We start from the raw sequence: 17285 nt of genomic DNA on the forward strand, positions 1-17285 counted from the left end.
CCTTGTTTCAGTATGCAATGTGAACCTCTGTGTTCACATTACAAACTCGGACAGGAACTTGGGGACAACAAAAAGAGTGGAAAAGGAAGACGCCCAAAAGCTGGCAGTTCTCTAAAGTCAGCAGGCAATAGACAGAGAGGGAACCACATGGCAGGAGTGCTGACTCTCAACTGTTTTTGTTTGGAAAAACGAGGCTGAATATGCTACAGGAAAAAGCCGCAGTTAGGACCCCAACGCGAACAGTACTCGACAGCAGCAATTTTCATACTTTAAGTTCTTTAAGAGCTTTAAGTTCTTCTGTAGCTCAGAATCCCTTGTACGGTGTGTTCCTTTATGGAGTAACCAATCCTGACTATCAATGCATCATACAAAAATATTTACTTTTGTCTTGCGGAAATGTTATACTTCAGCGCGCTTGTACCGCATTCTGGTATGATTAAAAGCTTAATAGGGTAGTACAACAAGTTCCAGAGAGATAATAAATTCTGCGGTAAAAACACTGTTTGTTTACAGAAAATCTAAAGGTCTCTTAAGTATAAGATGTCATCACATGATCGGCAGCCTGGTTGTCGTGATACATATCATACAGAGAGGATGCAATAATCAACCCTGTTTGGCTATTCCTTCCATCAGGTTCGTCTGAAGCAGAAGCCATGAGCATACTGCGCGGCTCAAGCCGAGAGGAGAGCTCGGACAGTGTGGCTTCACTGATGAGTACCAGTTCATCACCATCGCCCTCGCGCAAAGCACCGTTCCAGCAGAGTGAGTTGTCACCAGCACGATCGAGGTAGTTCGCGGTGAACAGGCATAGTGCGGCTTATGCCTTGCATTTGTTTCTGTGTATTTCAGGGAATAATAGTGTGCCCAACAACAGGAGGGGCACACTACTTAATTGCTCAAGTAAACCCCAAACCCTTGGTCATGCGAGAGGTAAGAACTGCAGCAAACTGACATTGTTCATAAAGTGTGTGAATGTTCTTTTTTATTTGTGTAGTGAAGCATAAAATATGTTTCGTGAATGAATGCCGATATTTTTTCTGTGCATCATTATTTCAGGGGCGCAACTACACTACAAGATCTCACTTCAGCCAGCTCTGAAGCCATTGTTCTTCGAAGTTCCACAAGCAGAGCTGGATCCGCCGTTTGTCGGAAGGCAGTGGCTTTTTGATGAAATCGACCAGGTACGCTTTTCGCTACTGTAACTTGAGTCCAGGCTAGTTACTAGCTCCGCAGTTTATATCCGGCGCTGATATATTAGCAAAGCTTAGCTGAACTGTATTCCAGTGGCCGCTCTTCAACTCTTTGAAGGATGCAGGCATTTTCAGTGTTTTTCAGGTGTGCGTGTTTCCAAAAGTCATAATAAGTTTCATTCTGGACGTCTATTGCACCAGCTAGACCACATCACCTATGACTACAAAAGCTCCTGGGAGTATGAAGCAGCACTCGGGTCTCGAAAGCTACCAAACTTCGTAAAAAATAACAAAAGCAATGAAACCACTTCAAAATCGTAGTTTTGGAAGGACTAACAGCACAGCACATGCGTGCTGAAATTCTTCCAAGCATGCGTAACCACTGTGTGAAAGTGCATACATGCCTTCTTGATGCGACTTGGTGCCCCTACATTCCTTTTCCGTTAAGTACTTACAATTTTTTTTATTTTTATAGCTGTAAATATTTTCCACCTGTGCCTATATTCCTAACTTCTGTGTAAACCATCATCATGATGGCAACAAATTAACCCAAATCTCGGGTTTCGAAGCAATATATATGGCAGGCTCTGATGCGCCATGTGTTTTGCTTTTGATACTACACAGGAGTTGCAAAAGGACAACAGCAGGGGTGTAGTCATCATTGGGTGCCCTGGGTCAGGCAAGACTGCTGCCATTTTGCAATTGGTTGACTACAGCACCTTTGGTCGCAAGAAGGAAGAGGTCACATATGGAACAGCTGGTATGTACCACAGTTTATTTCCTTGGTGTCCAATAATATTTGGAAGTGGGAGAGTGTCACGTTGGACATGCGGTTCGCTTTTTGATGTTAATTTCTGTTGACCCTTTCCTTCGTGTCGGTTAAAAATGTCTTTTAACTAAGGGCCTTCGTTCTGCAATGACTGGCTGTCACAGTTTTCAGTTAATGCACAAATCGTTGCAGTGGACTGTTCTTTCCCCCCATCATTTTCGATTCAATGGCATCGTAAGCTGCGCACTAAATTCGCCCATATTGTAAAAGGCTATTCATGATCTATACGCAGTATAAATCGTATGCAAGATCTGCACATGAGGAACATTTATTTTCGTCTTGCTGCACCCTACTTGTCTGACAAATGCACCAGTCTGTAATCCGTGCAAGCTTTCGTTGCGCAAAATCAATTGTTGCCTGAATTTACACCCATAATCTTTTTTCGCTCAATTGAGCATTTGTTAGTATGCCACCTATATCCGTGAGTAATTAAGCGCTCTCTTGAGTAGGGCATTTCAGTATTTCTTCGAATTTGGTAAGCTCTCTAGGCCTACACCACTAGGCCTAAACATGGCCATATGCTGGCTCACTATCGGGCTGACAAAAGCCTGCGCCTGCAACACAGTTGCCATGAAGCACACTGCCACGGAAGCGAATGCACTATCTACGCACTTGCTGACAGCACCGTTGGTCATGGTTACCATGGCAACATGCTGGGGATTAGTAAGTAAATCCCTAACACACTACCTGACATGCAGGTGTGCGCCTTTGTGAGTCGGAGCGCCGTGGCGTGCTCGGATCCGGCGGTGGTGGCGTGGGCAGTGGCTCAGCGTCGTCAGTGTACCAGCCGCGGGTGAGCACTAAGCAGGATGGGGCGCGCTGCCTGGGAGGCCACCTGGTGGCCTACCACTTCTGCCAGGCAGACAACAACCTCACCTGCCTGGTGCCAGAGTTTGTGCACAGCTTGGCTGCCCAGCTCTGCCAGGCTCCCCAGCTGGTGGCCTACCGTGACCTGCTGCTCAGGGACCAGGGGTGAGTTACAGCTCGTGTCGCTGCAGCTTGTGCATAATGCGGTCTCGCTGCAGCTGCACCTTGAACCCTGGCATTTACCTCTTATAGTGGAGCTGCTACTTCGGAGCAGAGTAGCCACTTTCTGATCCACTTTCTTTTTTTTTTTACTTGCTAACGTTATACCATGCCGACACATGCAGCTGTCAAAAATGGACGTCACTTCAAGACTCATAGTTCCTTATATGTGCTTTGATGTGCAAATAACCAGCATACGTTACCAGCACGGAGCTCGAGAAAACTGTATTGATGAATTTTAACTCTACATAAGCCATTTTCTAAGACTCTAGCACATTTAGCTCAAGGATTTCTTCTTCCCCCGCTTTCCTGCTATCATGCTACCAGCACAGCTTTTGAACTGCACATGCTGCACGCAGTGGCGTCATGTTTATGTCCGCAGCACCGCACCGGTTACCGGTTGTCTAAAAATACTGTCACGTTCGTTGGCGTTACTGAGTTTTCAGCAGTTCTGCCAGCTCTGTTCCCATGTGAAGAAGAGCGCTCATAATGCCCCATGTGTAGTCCCATATCTAAATATTTCTATTGTTGTTGATAAATAACCAGAGCGACGCTGATTATTCGTGAAATGCGGGATGTCGCAAAAACTTTGGATGCGTAATGGACATTTCATTGCATACTGTTTTGACTAGTGCCTTCCTGGAACAGTTTATATCGCCTTTTTTTTTACTGTGGGCACTCTGGGAAAAGTCTGCTTCCTTGTGCAGTGCAATACAAAACTTTTTTTTTTCTGGTCTACGTGCAGGCTTCAAGATGTGCTCAGCCTGTCTTCGTGCCACTCCAACCCCCACGAAGCGCTGATAAAAGGCATCCTGGAACCACTGGGCTCCTTGAGGCAGACAGGTCGCATCCCGAACACCAGCTGCATTATTGTCGTAGATGCGCTCAACGAGGCTGAACTGCATAGACCTGACTATGGGGACACCATCACTTCCTTCCTGGCCAGGCACATACTGAAGTTCCCAGCCTGGCTTAAGGTAGTGTACTAAATGTTATCGAAACTAGCCCACCTTGTGGCATGCATGCTATTGAAATATCCTATTGCTCTGTAAGCTTTTGGGTCACATTTCTTGTTTTGCTGGTAATATATATGCAGTCAGCAAAACTTTGAAACAAAAGTGCTGTCCTGCAAAAAAAAAAAAAAAAACGCACTCATAAGCCTAAAAGAAATTATAATTCAGGATGCTCAGAGAATAATGTGCAGTAAAAGCCCACTATTTTTGGACTTCAAAGACCCAAAAAGAACGTTTGAATTAACCGAAATTTCGAATTATAGACAGTGTCGAAAAGAACTTGCAAAAACCATTTGCGCCACAGTAAGTTTACATGGCGAAAGACTGGGCAGTGGTTGTCTGATTTTAAGATGAGAACTGTGCTGCAATGACCGTTTTTCACAGTTCTGTCAGTGCATTATTGCATGCACACTGTCGGGATAATGTTGATGCAGAACTACTGTAAAATCATAGGAGTCTCTGTGGCATTCATCACGGTGTGACGTGATAGCAATTGAGACCCCACACGCAGCAGCATTGCGTGTGAAGAAGCTTCACTGCACAAACTCCGAACAGCAAGGGACGAGCGAGTGGTTTTGGCACCCTGGAAGAACGGAAGAGCCACATAGATACCAGAGACCCACACCTTGGCATGGTTGGCTGGCTGATGCTGCCATCGCCGCATGCTGACGCGAAGCTCAGGAAACCGAAACCATGCGGTCATACTACATTTTGGAGACTGGGCCCTCCGATTGTAGCAAATGTTGTTGCGCTCAGTCCGAGGTAAGCGGGCGACACTACACCATGCAATTCTAGTTTGAGGAAGACTAATATGGATGATCGCTTGCCGTGCCCATCATACCTCGACGCTGTTTCCCTTCGGGAGCCCGTCTGAATTAACTGATGCGAAATCCGTAGAGTCCAAAATCACGAGCGCCCAACCCCAAAGACTTACACGAGTGTTGGCCGGCACTGGTAGTCCGATTTGTCCCAATTTCTGAATTACTTAAGGTGAATTTATGAAATTTTATTGCGCAACTTTTTTAGAATATGATGGTGTCTTATATGCGAGAACTTAGCCATTTGGGCATAATGCAATGATCAGGCAGCCATTATAGTTTGTATCTGAAAAAGTGTAGAAAATGCCCTGCCTCCTGCATGGTACACTTGCATGGAGGTTTGTGCTGCTGTCTTCTACAGAGAAAAAGCAAACAGCTCCTTCTAGTAGCTTTCTGACTTGCCAACTGACTAGCTTCTGCTTGCTCTTGCTGATAGACTTCTGACCAGCAGTAATAGTTCTAATGGTTGTCCATACACTGCATAAGGTGTGTGCATACAGTTTATCCCTCCGTGCATACTTGTGGACATTTCTTTGGTGCCCCAATTTTGCTTTTGCCATTTGTTGCTTTAAGTGTGCCTTTGCCTTAAGTGATAATGTGCGAGTGCTGTTTTTTCTCTTTCAGCTGGTCGTTACTGTCCGAACAGCATTCCAAGAAGTCGCCAGGCAGCTGCCCTTCCACCAGATCTCCCTCGATCGCATGTCATCAAATGAGAGCTTAATGCGAGACATTGTGGGCTATGTGCTGTACCGCATTGAGTCTAGCCCATCTGCACGTGCCAACATCACAGTCAATAATGGGAAGCAAGATGGCTCAACTCATGCAAGGTATAATTCTGTCATCTCCAGCAGATCAAAATTTTGTTCCATTGCGGTCACAAGTCTCTAGGGCTACAGCAAGATTTTATTCAAACAAGCAATACTTTTAATGGCCATTCACTAATAATACCTACAATATGGGTTAGATTTAAGCACGTTTTGCAGCAGCTGCTGCATATTGTACGTTTGGAATTAATGTACAGGATGCTGCACATCATTCAGTATACAGATATTTCATTGCCAAAATTCTGAAATAACTGCAGACCACAACTTTTGACGTTGGGTTATTTGTATCTTGCCAAGTGGGCACCCATTCAAGCGTCCTTGGAGATAATTGATTAATTGTGTTACATGTTTTAATTAATGAGTTCTGTTTCATCTGTACTGTATAAAATTTAATGCCCTGTATTTAATATTTTTGTTTGAATTTAAGGGATTGTGGACAGTTAGATTACAAGCCATTATTTAATTTCTCTTTTATTTTTTGCATGTTCTCTTGCTTTCGTCGAAAACCTTAAAATGCTGCAAGCCATGAATCAAAAGCGTGCAGACGCATAACAGTAAAAATAGGCAGATGGAGATTAAACTCCACTCATTGCACAAGTGATTGGCTGCTCTGAGAATGTCAAGTGGGCGAAAATATGACCCTGTTGTCTCTCGAATTGTTTGCATGGTAGTGTTATGGTCTTGTGCCATGCTCTAGACTTTCTCTCTTGCATGAAGAGAAAGTGCTTTCTCGGTCACCATTCTTTCCGCAGCTGAAAGCCTCTCCACCGTAGTTGTTAGTTTCTCCCAGCTCCCACCCATTAATGACAACATGCTTGGCATATCCAGATTTGCCAACCACTTGGCCAATCTGAGCAAGGGCTGCTTCCTGTACGTCAAGCTGACCATGGACCTCATAGAGCGTGGTCATCTAGTGGTCAAGAGCAGCAGCTACAAGGTCCTGCCTGTCAGCCTGAGTGAAGTGTACCTGCTTAACTTCAACTTGAAGTTCACCACAACCAGAGCATTTGAGAGGGTATGGAGGTTACTGCTGTGCAGTACACCTTTGGTTTTCTAAGCTTGATCAGGTGAACTTTTGAACAAACAAAGCACATAATAAAAACATCTTTTCATTACTATCAAATGGCAGACACTGTTTAATGACAGCCCTTTATTAATCACACAAAAACTTTTGGGTTCATAGTCCCAGCCTTCTCTGTACGACATTTGATTCTTCATGTACAGTCAGCCGCAAAGGATATGGGTACTATGGGTAAATGCAGAAAAAGATTTATTTTTGCAGAAGCACGTAAGCCAATCACATGGAATGCATGCAAGTATGAGAAGACATGCATGATTGATTCATCTTCTAGAACCAACGTCAGGAGACTGGGTCAGAAGACAGTGCTACAGTATATTAGTTCCCAAGCATCGCATGCATCCCATAAACTTTTTCTCTGAAGTAAATTATTTGGGTATTCTTAAATATGAACACTGCAGTGTTCCCTGCCATATTTAGTTTCACTTTATTGCTAATTCTATTACCTTCATGTTAAAGAAACTATTTCTCTTAAAGGTGAATTCACAGAAAAAAATTTGAATTACAATAGCTTTGAATTACTGCATGAGAAGATATTCTTGAGAACCAGCTTAAAGCACGCAACAGCAAGTCACACTAACGAAGCATCCTATCTGTTTGCTGCTCTTAAGTCCAATTTTCTTGATCCCGTTTAACATTATATAGCACGTTTGTTCTCATTACAGGTGCAGAGCCTACTACAGGTGTGCATGGCATCACTGGCACCACTGCGTCCACATGAACTATACCACAGTGCCAACGCAGGCGCCACATATGAGCCCATGACATGGGCTGACTTCCAGCAGCGGCTGACTACACTCACAACGGCTCAGTTTATAATGCAGCGCAATGACGACTCACTCATGTTAGCCCACCCATCTCTGCGGGAATGGCTCATTCGTCGTGATGAGAATGACAGCACTAAGTTTCTCTGTGATGTGAGGTGAGCACTATGTATCTGTGGTTTCATGTTCTGTTTAGCTTGTAAGTCACCTTGTGGCGCAGTTTGAAATTTGTAAATTTGATGTCCAGAATTGTCCAGAGGTGTCTTGATCGCTATAGTAATGAGATATGACACAAGAGTGCTATAGTTTTTTTCTAGCATTTTTATAGGCCTTCTTATCTGCAAAAGATTTGGGATGTATGCAAGCACCTCCAGCAGGAAGTAGTAAAAAGGGCTGCACATGCATTTGACTTATGTATATTTTTGCCCTAAAAGATATATGTGGGGTGCCATTTTGTAAGCCATATCCATCACTCAGGTGAATAAGTAAATTGTTGGATGTTGTCATTGATGATACCAGGGGCTAAGTATTGTGGTTTCAGAATTCAGTTCATGTGACCGGATTTTAATTTTGAACAGGCTGCGAACACAGCTCATGTATGTTGGATGAAAAGGCTACTATTTCAGGATAATACACTTTCAGTAGAAACCAAATGCAAAGGAAAGGTGTCTGAGTTGTGCCACAGCTATACAAAGAAGGTGGTTGCCACAGTTTACAAATTGTTTTCAAGAAATAATCAAAATTTACATATTAGGCAGCAAATTTACTTCTATTATGGAATGTTCAGCAGTGTGCTGTTTCAGGGATATGAAAGTGCTCAGACTGTGGAGACATCATAAAATAATGCTGGGTGATTTGCTTTAAAGCATATTCTTTATTGCATTATGCCTTATGTACAGTGGGCTTTTTACCTTGACTTGCTTAATTCTAACTTCCAGTTTATTCAACCTGACACTTTGGCTTTATCAACATCCATTTTAATAAAAAGACTTCCTTTAATTCAAACCCTGTTTAATTCAAAACTAAAGGTCTGCGTAAGGGTTTGAATTATTCAGGGCCTACTCTACATTCACGTCAAAAACTTATCTAATGTGACTCTGGCAAAAGAAAATTAATTTCCTTGCATCCAGGGCACATTGTTACCAGTTCATTGGTGTGGTGTGTAATATGCACAGCCAGAATTTAGTAGCATGAATCTATTCCTGGCTGTGCATGAAGAAGGTGGTGAAATTAAGTTCTTTTTGTAATGTTGCATTTCATACTGTTTACTGCAGATGCCCATGCTTGATGACGTGTGTCCAACATTTCACACAATATACACATGTCGTTCTGTCTCCTCCTGCAGGGCGGGCCACGCATCGATTGCACTACGCATGTCACGCATTGAGGCACCACTCGAGCCAAGCCAGCTGCTGGAGCTCGGTCATCATATACTCAAGGCACACATCTACAAAAACATTTCACGGGGCCTCCCTCAGTCATGCACTCCCAGAGACCTGCAGGCTCTGTGGGTCTTCCAGAGTGCCGGATGCGTGTCTTCGGCACTCGTTGCCCCCACTAACCTGCACAGTCCAAATGTCAAGGTACGCTTTCCTTTGCTTGCATATGTCATAGCTGCAATTGGCACCTACTCTTTCTCAGAAAGGTGACAGGGAAACTGGGCCAGCCTATTTGAAGAAGCTAGACAATGCCTCCTGACAGAACCCTCTTTTTTTTTTTTTTCTGACAACTAAGTCTACCATTGCTTCTATGTCTTTCTTAAGAGATCACAAATAGGCAGCAACTTTGGGTAGTTTTTGCTCGGAAGGGATGTCTACATCTGTTTAAACCAGGTTTTGTCACATATGATGTGATTTTGATTGAGCCTGCCTCTTTATTCTAGTTCGTCAGAGAATATCCATGATTGACTTATCAAAGGCAATAGATTTTTTCGGTGATGTTCATACCATACAACTTTGTCTTTTGTGTTTTAAAGTTGGTCGTCTAGTTTATTCATTTTGTCACCTGACTGCTGCAGATAGTATGTGCATCGCACAAAATATCTCTTTTGTAGACAGTGGCTGTTTTTGAGCCTGAATCCTCGGATGCTAATATTGCAACTGTTAAGAAAAACTGAGCTGCAGTGTTCAGTGTGCATTTAATGTTTAGTTATATTACCAATGCTTCCTGGTCGCTGAGTAAACCCTGTCTGCTAGGGTGCCCACCAGTTTTCAGAAATACAGTGATACCACGTTAACTTTACAAGCAGTTTCATTCCGGTCCACCTTTGACTACAGTTTTTCTTCCCACCATTCTTCAAACACTACTCCTGCTTTAATTTAACTTGGTGTCTTGAGACTGGGGCTTTGTTGCTATTATTATAGTGTCCAATGTGTTCTGCCTATGCACAGGAATCCAATGGAGCAAGCATGCATCCTTTTCTTTGTCTGGGTGCACTCATTTGCCTCGGACAAATAAAAGGACACGTGTTATCTCAGAGCCATTTATAGCCATGAGATCCACAAGTTGTGCATCTTCATTAATGCCTTCATTATGTTAGCCTTGCCAACACCTGATGTCATGTGTTACTTGCTTCAGGTGAGCCGCCTGCTGCTGCTGGCTCAAGCAGATCCAAATGCACGCACCAACTGCCAACACAGAGCACCACTGCTAGTGCTATCTGCTTACGAGGGATTCACAGATATGGTCACATCGCTGGTGGAATTTGGAGCCGATGTCAACGTCGCCTCTGATGTGGGCCGCACCGCCCTCAGCATGGCTTGCGAGCAGGGACACTACGAGATCGCCAAGTACCTGCTGTCGTGTGGAGCAAGGGTGGGTGATAGTTTTTACTTCATAAGCTCTCACAGCCAGACGTTATAGCCAGAGCTGTTGTAGTCAGTGTGTGGGGTGTGTGTGTGTATGGGATTTGTCAGTGCTAGTAGTCAGTGACCCTTCTTGTTAACTTGCAGATTGACCATGTGGACAGTGAGGGCCTCTCAGCGTTGGCCTATGCAGCAAGTTCAGGCCACCTGGACCTGGTGGCACACCTGGTGCAGTGCAAGTGGGCAGATGATTTTGGCATCGCGCTGGGTCTTCGCAGAGCTGCCCAACAGGCCCTCATCGCAGCTGCAAAGTCAGGACACATTGAGGTACATGAGCAGTGCACGTACTTTTTTCTAGCAGTCAGCAATATGTAGCTCATACACTTTCAACTAAAATCAAAACAAGCCAACAGAATTCAAAAGGTGTTTTACCAGCGCAAGAAGACAGGGACGAAGGAACACGAACGAAGACAAACGGGCGCTGAACCGCAACTTTATTTTGGAAAAACGCAAAACCCTTACATATATACCCTCAGAGCCACCGCCCACCAGGAAAAAACTCGGGAAATAAAGCACGTGTCAATCATCAGGATCAAAATGGGACGAACAAAGAGTCAAACTATACAGATGAACAGATAACAAGCCAACCCCAGATGGGTGAAAAAACAAGCAGCGCAAAGGAATTTTTTCTCCTCTCTTTTTCCACATAAAAAACGAAAAGGTGCTAATAAAACGCGACACGAAAAAACGTGCCCTTAAAAGTGAAAAACGCTGTTCAAGAATTCAAAAGAACCGCATATTGCAAGTTGCATCTCGTATGCACCTAGATAATTATATTTCTCAACGAAAAACATTGCACGAGCTAAGTCAAATGGCACTCACATGTGGTTTGTTAAGGAAAATTATAACTTTTGGCACCAGTGAGAATGGCAAGGGGAGTAGCCGTGCCATATACCTCAGACGTTCACTAGGTAAGTCTTGCTCATGCAAATATGTAGCGACTGGCCTATAGCTTCCTGAAAACCCAAAGGGAACTTTGCCAATTCAGCTGGTTTTCTTTTAAGTGAATTAATTCAACAAAACATGTTATTAATGTGCAAAAGACGTTTAACCAAGAAGTGAAAAAAATTACCTGTTCAAAAATGGGTTTCAATGAGATGTTAAGCACCACACGCAAGTTTTGTTACTGTGCACTGCAACAGTATGAAGCCAAGGAGCTTGTGGAGCTTGTAGTTATGCATATTGCCAGTACACAGTCTATGTTCAGTTCATGCAGATTTAGCGTGATTTTGTTGATAACTGCCTGAAAGTGTGCATCTGTCTACATGGCCTCTCTCTTTTGGATCGCTTATGTACCCAGGTGTGTGAGTTCCTGCTGGACATGATGGAGGTCCAGGTGAACAAGCAGGATGACTTCAGCGGCCACACAGCACTGACAGCTGCAAGCTTGGCTGGGCATCGTGACCTCTGCGCTGTGCTCATGCGCCGCGGGGCCTCAGCTCTTGTGCGCTCCAATGCGGGCGAGCCTCCCCTCTGCTGCGCCGTACGCGAGGGCCATTGGGCCGTCACTGAGCTGCTGCTGTGTCACGCGCGTGCCCTCGAACAGGCCGACGCCTTGGGCCGATCGCCACTCATGCTGGCAGCTGCCGAGGGGCACCTTGGAGTACTAGAGCTTCTGCTCGCTAAGGGTGCGTTGCCGAAAAATTGAATGAACAATCTTCAGTCGTTTTTGGTGATCTACTGGCTCAGTATGGAATGTGCATTAGAGCATACATGCTTAAAGAACACATTGATTAGTACAGTGCTAATGGGGCACAAAATAAGCTTTGGTGAATAATGGAATGCACTGCTTTTGTCAACACAAAATGTAGCAGAAGTATTAAATTTTTCATTCACCAGAGAGGAAGTTTTGGTTAACTGGTGACGAAAAATTAGTGATAAACAAGACACAGACTGTGCAGCGACAGTGCGTGCTGGTGTACCATATTCACCCAAATGCAGTGCGACCAAGGTTGTAATGCACGGGTCTGTTTTGCCGGCATGGAACAAGAAACAGATGCTTCAGGTACTGAATAGTAATCATTCAATTTTAGTCCGAGGGGTGATTTTTTCACTTCAGTAAGCAGTAAAAAAATGATATTGCATTCAAATAAATGAAAGAAACAATTTAACTTAATTCTTCGCAGCACTTCCAGCACCTGGATACCACAGGAGTACCGTATAAACACGTGTAAGGGCCGCACCATTTTTTCAAGATTTAAGGGCCAATTTTCGCTGTGCAGCCCATACATGCGATTTGGGAAAAAAAAAAATTTAAGTAAAAGCACATCAATCAGAGAATCACAGGCATTTATTTTAAGTTCAGTCAGCACTCGATGAGTATTCCGACTTCGAGTTGATACTGCGTTCTGGTGCACGCTCATTCCACAAGAAGTCGCGCAGCATGTTTGCTGTCAACGCGTAGGCGTTGTTCCGCGGTTCCCTCACTTAGCAGAGCAGCTCTTCTTCCAGTTCGGGAAACTTGCATGGCTTGTCTCAGAAAGCGTGGTTTTTGCAGCTTGTGTTCCTCATTGCATCCTTTTGGCTGCACCATTGTCAGAGGCACTTCTCGGCCGCGTCAAATTTCCTGCCCGCCACACGCTTGCCGTGTTCGACAGCAAACTCTCAGCCATGTAGCTATTAAGGTGCTTGCCCATCATGCTAAAACTACAACGCTCGGCGGCAGCATGGTGAACTAACACGCTTCCACAACTCCCGTGCCTTTGACAGCCACAAAAGGCTGGAGCTGGTGATACTGATGCCGATATAGATAGCAGGAGCTCGCGGCGGAGGAAAAAGTTGACGATCATGATGAGCCGCCGCCTCGGGTGCCATCCGTGGGCGGCACCCGGAAGCTCCTGTGCGCATGCGTCGCCTCCGCGATCAAGTGCACCGTACACGAGTGCGGCCCTTACATGCGTTTATACGGTAGTTTGCCTTGTTAAATGAATTTCTTATTGCCAATCATTTGTCGATGAGTTGTATGGCAGCATTTCTAATGTGCATTGGGGGTCTGAGTGCATCATCATCAGCAGCAGCAAACTGGGTCAGCTGTCCAATAAATGCTCTGGTCAGTTGGTTAGACAAAGGAGGTATTCTGGAAAAATGAACTGAGGAGTCTTAAACATCTCCATGACAAATTCTTATTGAACCTTTATTGCAGGAGCCAATTTATTGTGGCAAGACAAAGATGGATTGTCTGCCTTGAGCTGGGCTTGCAGTCGAGGCCAATTACAAGCGGCTCAGTGCCTCCTGACACATGGTGCTGAAATCAACCACAGTGACAAGCGGGGCAGGACACCCCTTGATATGGCTGCAACACAAGGAGATGCAGAAGTGGTAAGTGCTGAATGCAGCAGCAAATGTTCATCATGTTTAACCATGCTTGCGTGTAACTTCCATGTGACATTGTGCATGTTCTATAAACCCTGTCTGGAAATTTTAGAGAAATACGGTAGACACAGCCACATTTCAATCTTGCCTTCACTGTCTGCTCTACATTTGTTTACAGATCAAGCTACTTCTAAACAATGGAGCTGAGATTGAGCATGTGGACCTGAATGGAACTAGAGCTCTTGATCGGGCCATTGGAACTGGAAATCTCGATGCCATCAACTGCTTCCTGCAAGCAGGAGCCAAGATAGGTATAGTTGCCCTTTCTGATGCATGTTTTGCATTTAGGTAATTTCGAACAAGTTCATTTCAAACTAATATGAGTTAAAACTGCAATTAAAAATCTTGCAATGTTAGTTCCCTTTTCAAGGGTGGGCATCCAACTCTACAATTTAAGATGGATAGATGTGCTGCGCAATGTCAGTGTACGTTAAGGAACCCCAAGTTATAGAAATTAGTCTAGTGCTCTCCAGTATGGTTTTTCTCATGGCTTACTTTCACCTTCAGGACATCAAACCTGGGTCCTATGTTGTGCATACCACTAGTTTCAATGCACATTTTACTGATTGCCATAAAATTGTGCTTTTCAGGATCACAAACCTGGGAGATGGCAGCTGACAAGCCTGATGTTGTGCACCTTCTGTTGAATAAGCTCCACCAAGATGGAGCTCTTTTATACAGAGTAAGTTTCTACCTTTTGACAGGTGTAGGAGGTGTTATCTCTCACAAGTAGGAAGTCAAATTGATGTGGGAATGATATGATCTGCCCACTGATATGGTCTGACAAGCATTTTGGAAGCATTTGATCTTTCTACACCTTTGGCGCAAAAAAAAAAAATTTGATGCCCCATGTCACACTTAATTTCCCGCAAAAGTAGTTCCCATTTTATGTGTAGACTTGGAGTGATACTTCCTGCACAGTGCCCCTGTCAGTTTGGCAGAAGCAAACTTTGTGACTTGTTTCAGAGACATGATTCAGTTGATTTCATTAATGCTGTAATGCCCAGGCACTGAAAATGTGAGCTAGTAGTTCAGAACTTCTAGTGTTTCAATCACTACGTCCGCTATATTGCACGTCTGAAACACTGGGAGATTTGTGTAGAAAAAATTATTATTAAAATTAGAATAATTTGCTCATGTCTAAACACCTAAGTACAATAAAAATGTGCACAGGAAATTGAACACAAAACATATATAAATGGCAGAACTCGAAATCATTTCATCTCAGACTGGTGCAGAAGCAGACTTGTTGAAATTTTGAGTGGTTTGGTTTTGGTTGGTATGTTTTGCAGCGAGTGATATTTCAGCAGGCTTCACGCATCTATAGCAGCTGACACATTTGTTTTGGCTTTCCCATTTATGCAGGAAAATATGTTTCACAACACTTTGCCATTTGTACTGTCTGTATCACATGTTATACACCATGAACAGGGTTAACTTCAAGGTTGATTGTGCACAAAATGGTTTCCTGAGATTGCTTGCCAAATACTTTTCTATCTACACTACTTGCAGAAAGGCCACATGAAGGACGCTGTCCATCGCTACCAGTATGCCCTCAAGAAATTTCCCGCATCTGTTGTGGAGGACGCAGACAGTGGAAGCACGTTCCTCCAGCTGAAGCACCAGTTGCTGCTCGGACTTGCCAAATGCAAAAGGAAATTGAATGTAGGCAACCTATATGCAAACCCTTTAAATCTGTTGCTTATCGACACTTGTCCATCCACAAATAATAGGAAAAAAAAGCAGATGAATTCTATTAAAAGCTCTAGGCATAAGGTACTGGTTAATCAAGGTATTTATTACGCCAAATCTGGTCACTTCTCAACCGTCTCTGTGAAAATTCTGAAGTCATACCTACTTTCCTGTTAGTTGATTTCATTTTTTCAACATCAGTATTTATTGATAAATCGGTTGCACATTTATGTGTTTCACTGTGATTCAGTAAAGCTAGAACTTTTGCCTTGAAATCTCTTGTCTTGCCTCTTTGTTGCTAAACTTTTTAAACTAATGTTTTAAGGCATTAAATTTGCTTGGTTATTTCATGCTTGCCTTACTGTTTTCTATTTAACAATAATACACTGGTTCTTATTGGTGCCATTATCGTGATCTTTGTGCATGCAGGAACCTGATGCAGCCATCTTAGCAGCAACTCAAGCTATCGAGCTTCGACCAAAGAGCTTTGAGGGCCACTTCATTCGTGCCAAGGCATATAAAGACAAAGGGTATGATGCAGTTTGTTTTTGCCTTTCCTTACTATGGTCTTTCTGACTCAAACTGCTGGGCCTGCATCATGGCATAAGATATTTAGGGAACACAACACATGAAAGGTGCAGGATGGCCAAATAAAGTAATGGCCAAATAAAGTACCACTCAGACGCCTCCAAATGCAGAAAGTTATCGCAGAAAGTTAGGGACCGACCTTGCTCATGACACTAGCAAGTGAAGCGACTTATTTTCACATGCCACTAGAATTGTTTTTCCTTCTCGGCACAGGCTGAAAAATACTGCTGGATCACAGTGCTACTAGGGCATGAAATAATTTTAATCGCATCCACGCAGTGCTCTGCAAATAGGCCTTAGTTCCACCTGGCCACTACTAACAATATGTGATGTACCGTCTGAGGCTAGACCTCTTCATAATGTGGAACTTTGATCATTTTATTATCGCTGTTCTACAGGGAACTATTAACATTATTTGCTATGCTCTGCAGATGCCAAGGTGAGGCCCAAGCAAACATAGAGGAAGCTCTCAGACTGGCCCCTATCTCAAACCTGGAGCAGCGGCGAACACTGCTCAAGGTGCAGGAGGAAATTGGCTCAGGAGATGTTGACCTTTCCAACACCCAGTACATGTCAACAAGAAGGTATGAGGTCTCTTATGTAGTGTCCAAGTGCTTTCATGCAGTTTGTTCAGATGTAGCTATATTGATCTAACACAAACCCAGCTTCCCTCCCTCTTATATTTTCATCTCCGAATCTCTGGCTTTTCAGCAAATTGTGTGTTTAAGACTACAGGGTGCTTAAATTTTTTAAGAGAAATTTCTCAAACCATGAACGACATGTTATTTTGTGTGCCCTGTGTACACCTCACTGCAATATATTGGAAATGCCCAGATGAGTGACACAAGTATAAATACAGCCAACCCTATTTTAGTTGTGTGGTTCAGTCGGTTCATTATCAACATTTCATTTAAAAGAGATAGTAATTAGGTCTTTTTTTTTTCTTGCAGCTTAAACATGAACTTAGATTTGTTAAAACAAACTGCAACATCCAGGAGTCACGGTATCGCAGACAAAATTTGAAGAGACCATTCTTTTACCAAAGTGGATAGTTATAAATGAGCTGCAGATGTGGTCTAAATTAAAACTGCTCTTTGCACTGTAACCAATTTTTAAAATATTGCTCGTCTGTCTCTTGGACACTTCTTTTTGCAGCATTTTGGGATACTTTGGCAGAATGAGCACATTTGCTCAAACCAGATCTGCAGTAAACCCTAGATTATGTAA

The 17285-nt window shown here is 43.6% G+C and overlaps 1 protein-coding gene across 6 annotated transcripts in view; it reads left to right on the top strand.

Moving 5' to 3' along the window:
* rols (zinc-RING finger and ankyrin repeat domain-containing protein rolling pebbles) overlaps window positions 1–17285 on the top strand; it is a 300381-nt gene that overhangs the window by 278307 nt on the left and 4789 nt on the right. For all 6 annotated transcript variants that reach the window (XM_077669033.1, XM_077669036.1, XM_077669034.1 and 3 more), the window contains 19 exons: window positions 634–762; window positions 850–930; window positions 1057–1181; window positions 1815–1950; window positions 2718–2991; window positions 3791–4022; window positions 5501–5703; window positions 6529–6715; window positions 7444–7700; window positions 8888–9125; window positions 10120–10356; window positions 10494–10673; window positions 11707–12034; window positions 13549–13724; window positions 13897–14029; window positions 14369–14460; window positions 15291–15443; window positions 15900–16000; window positions 16490–16642. In XM_077669033.1, the coding sequence (XP_077525159.1) occupies window positions 634–762; window positions 850–930; window positions 1057–1181; window positions 1815–1950; window positions 2718–2991; window positions 3791–4022; window positions 5501–5703; window positions 6529–6715; window positions 7444–7700; window positions 8888–9125; window positions 10120–10356; window positions 10494–10673; window positions 11707–12034; window positions 13549–13724; window positions 13897–14029; window positions 14369–14460; window positions 15291–15443; window positions 15900–16000; window positions 16490–16642 (3415 nt within the window). The remainder of the gene's footprint in view (window positions 1–633; window positions 763–849; window positions 931–1056; window positions 1182–1814; window positions 1951–2717; window positions 2992–3790; window positions 4023–5500; window positions 5704–6528; window positions 6716–7443; window positions 7701–8887; window positions 9126–10119; window positions 10357–10493; window positions 10674–11706; window positions 12035–13548; window positions 13725–13896; window positions 14030–14368; window positions 14461–15290; window positions 15444–15899; window positions 16001–16489; window positions 16643–17285) is intronic.

The sequence above is a fragment of the Amblyomma americanum genome, chromosome 6 (genome assembly GCF_052857255.1).
Source record: "Amblyomma americanum isolate KBUSLIRL-KWMA chromosome 6, ASM5285725v1, whole genome shotgun sequence".
In the NCBI taxonomy this organism is placed as follows: domain Eukaryota; kingdom Metazoa; phylum Arthropoda; class Arachnida; order Ixodida; family Ixodidae; genus Amblyomma; species Amblyomma americanum.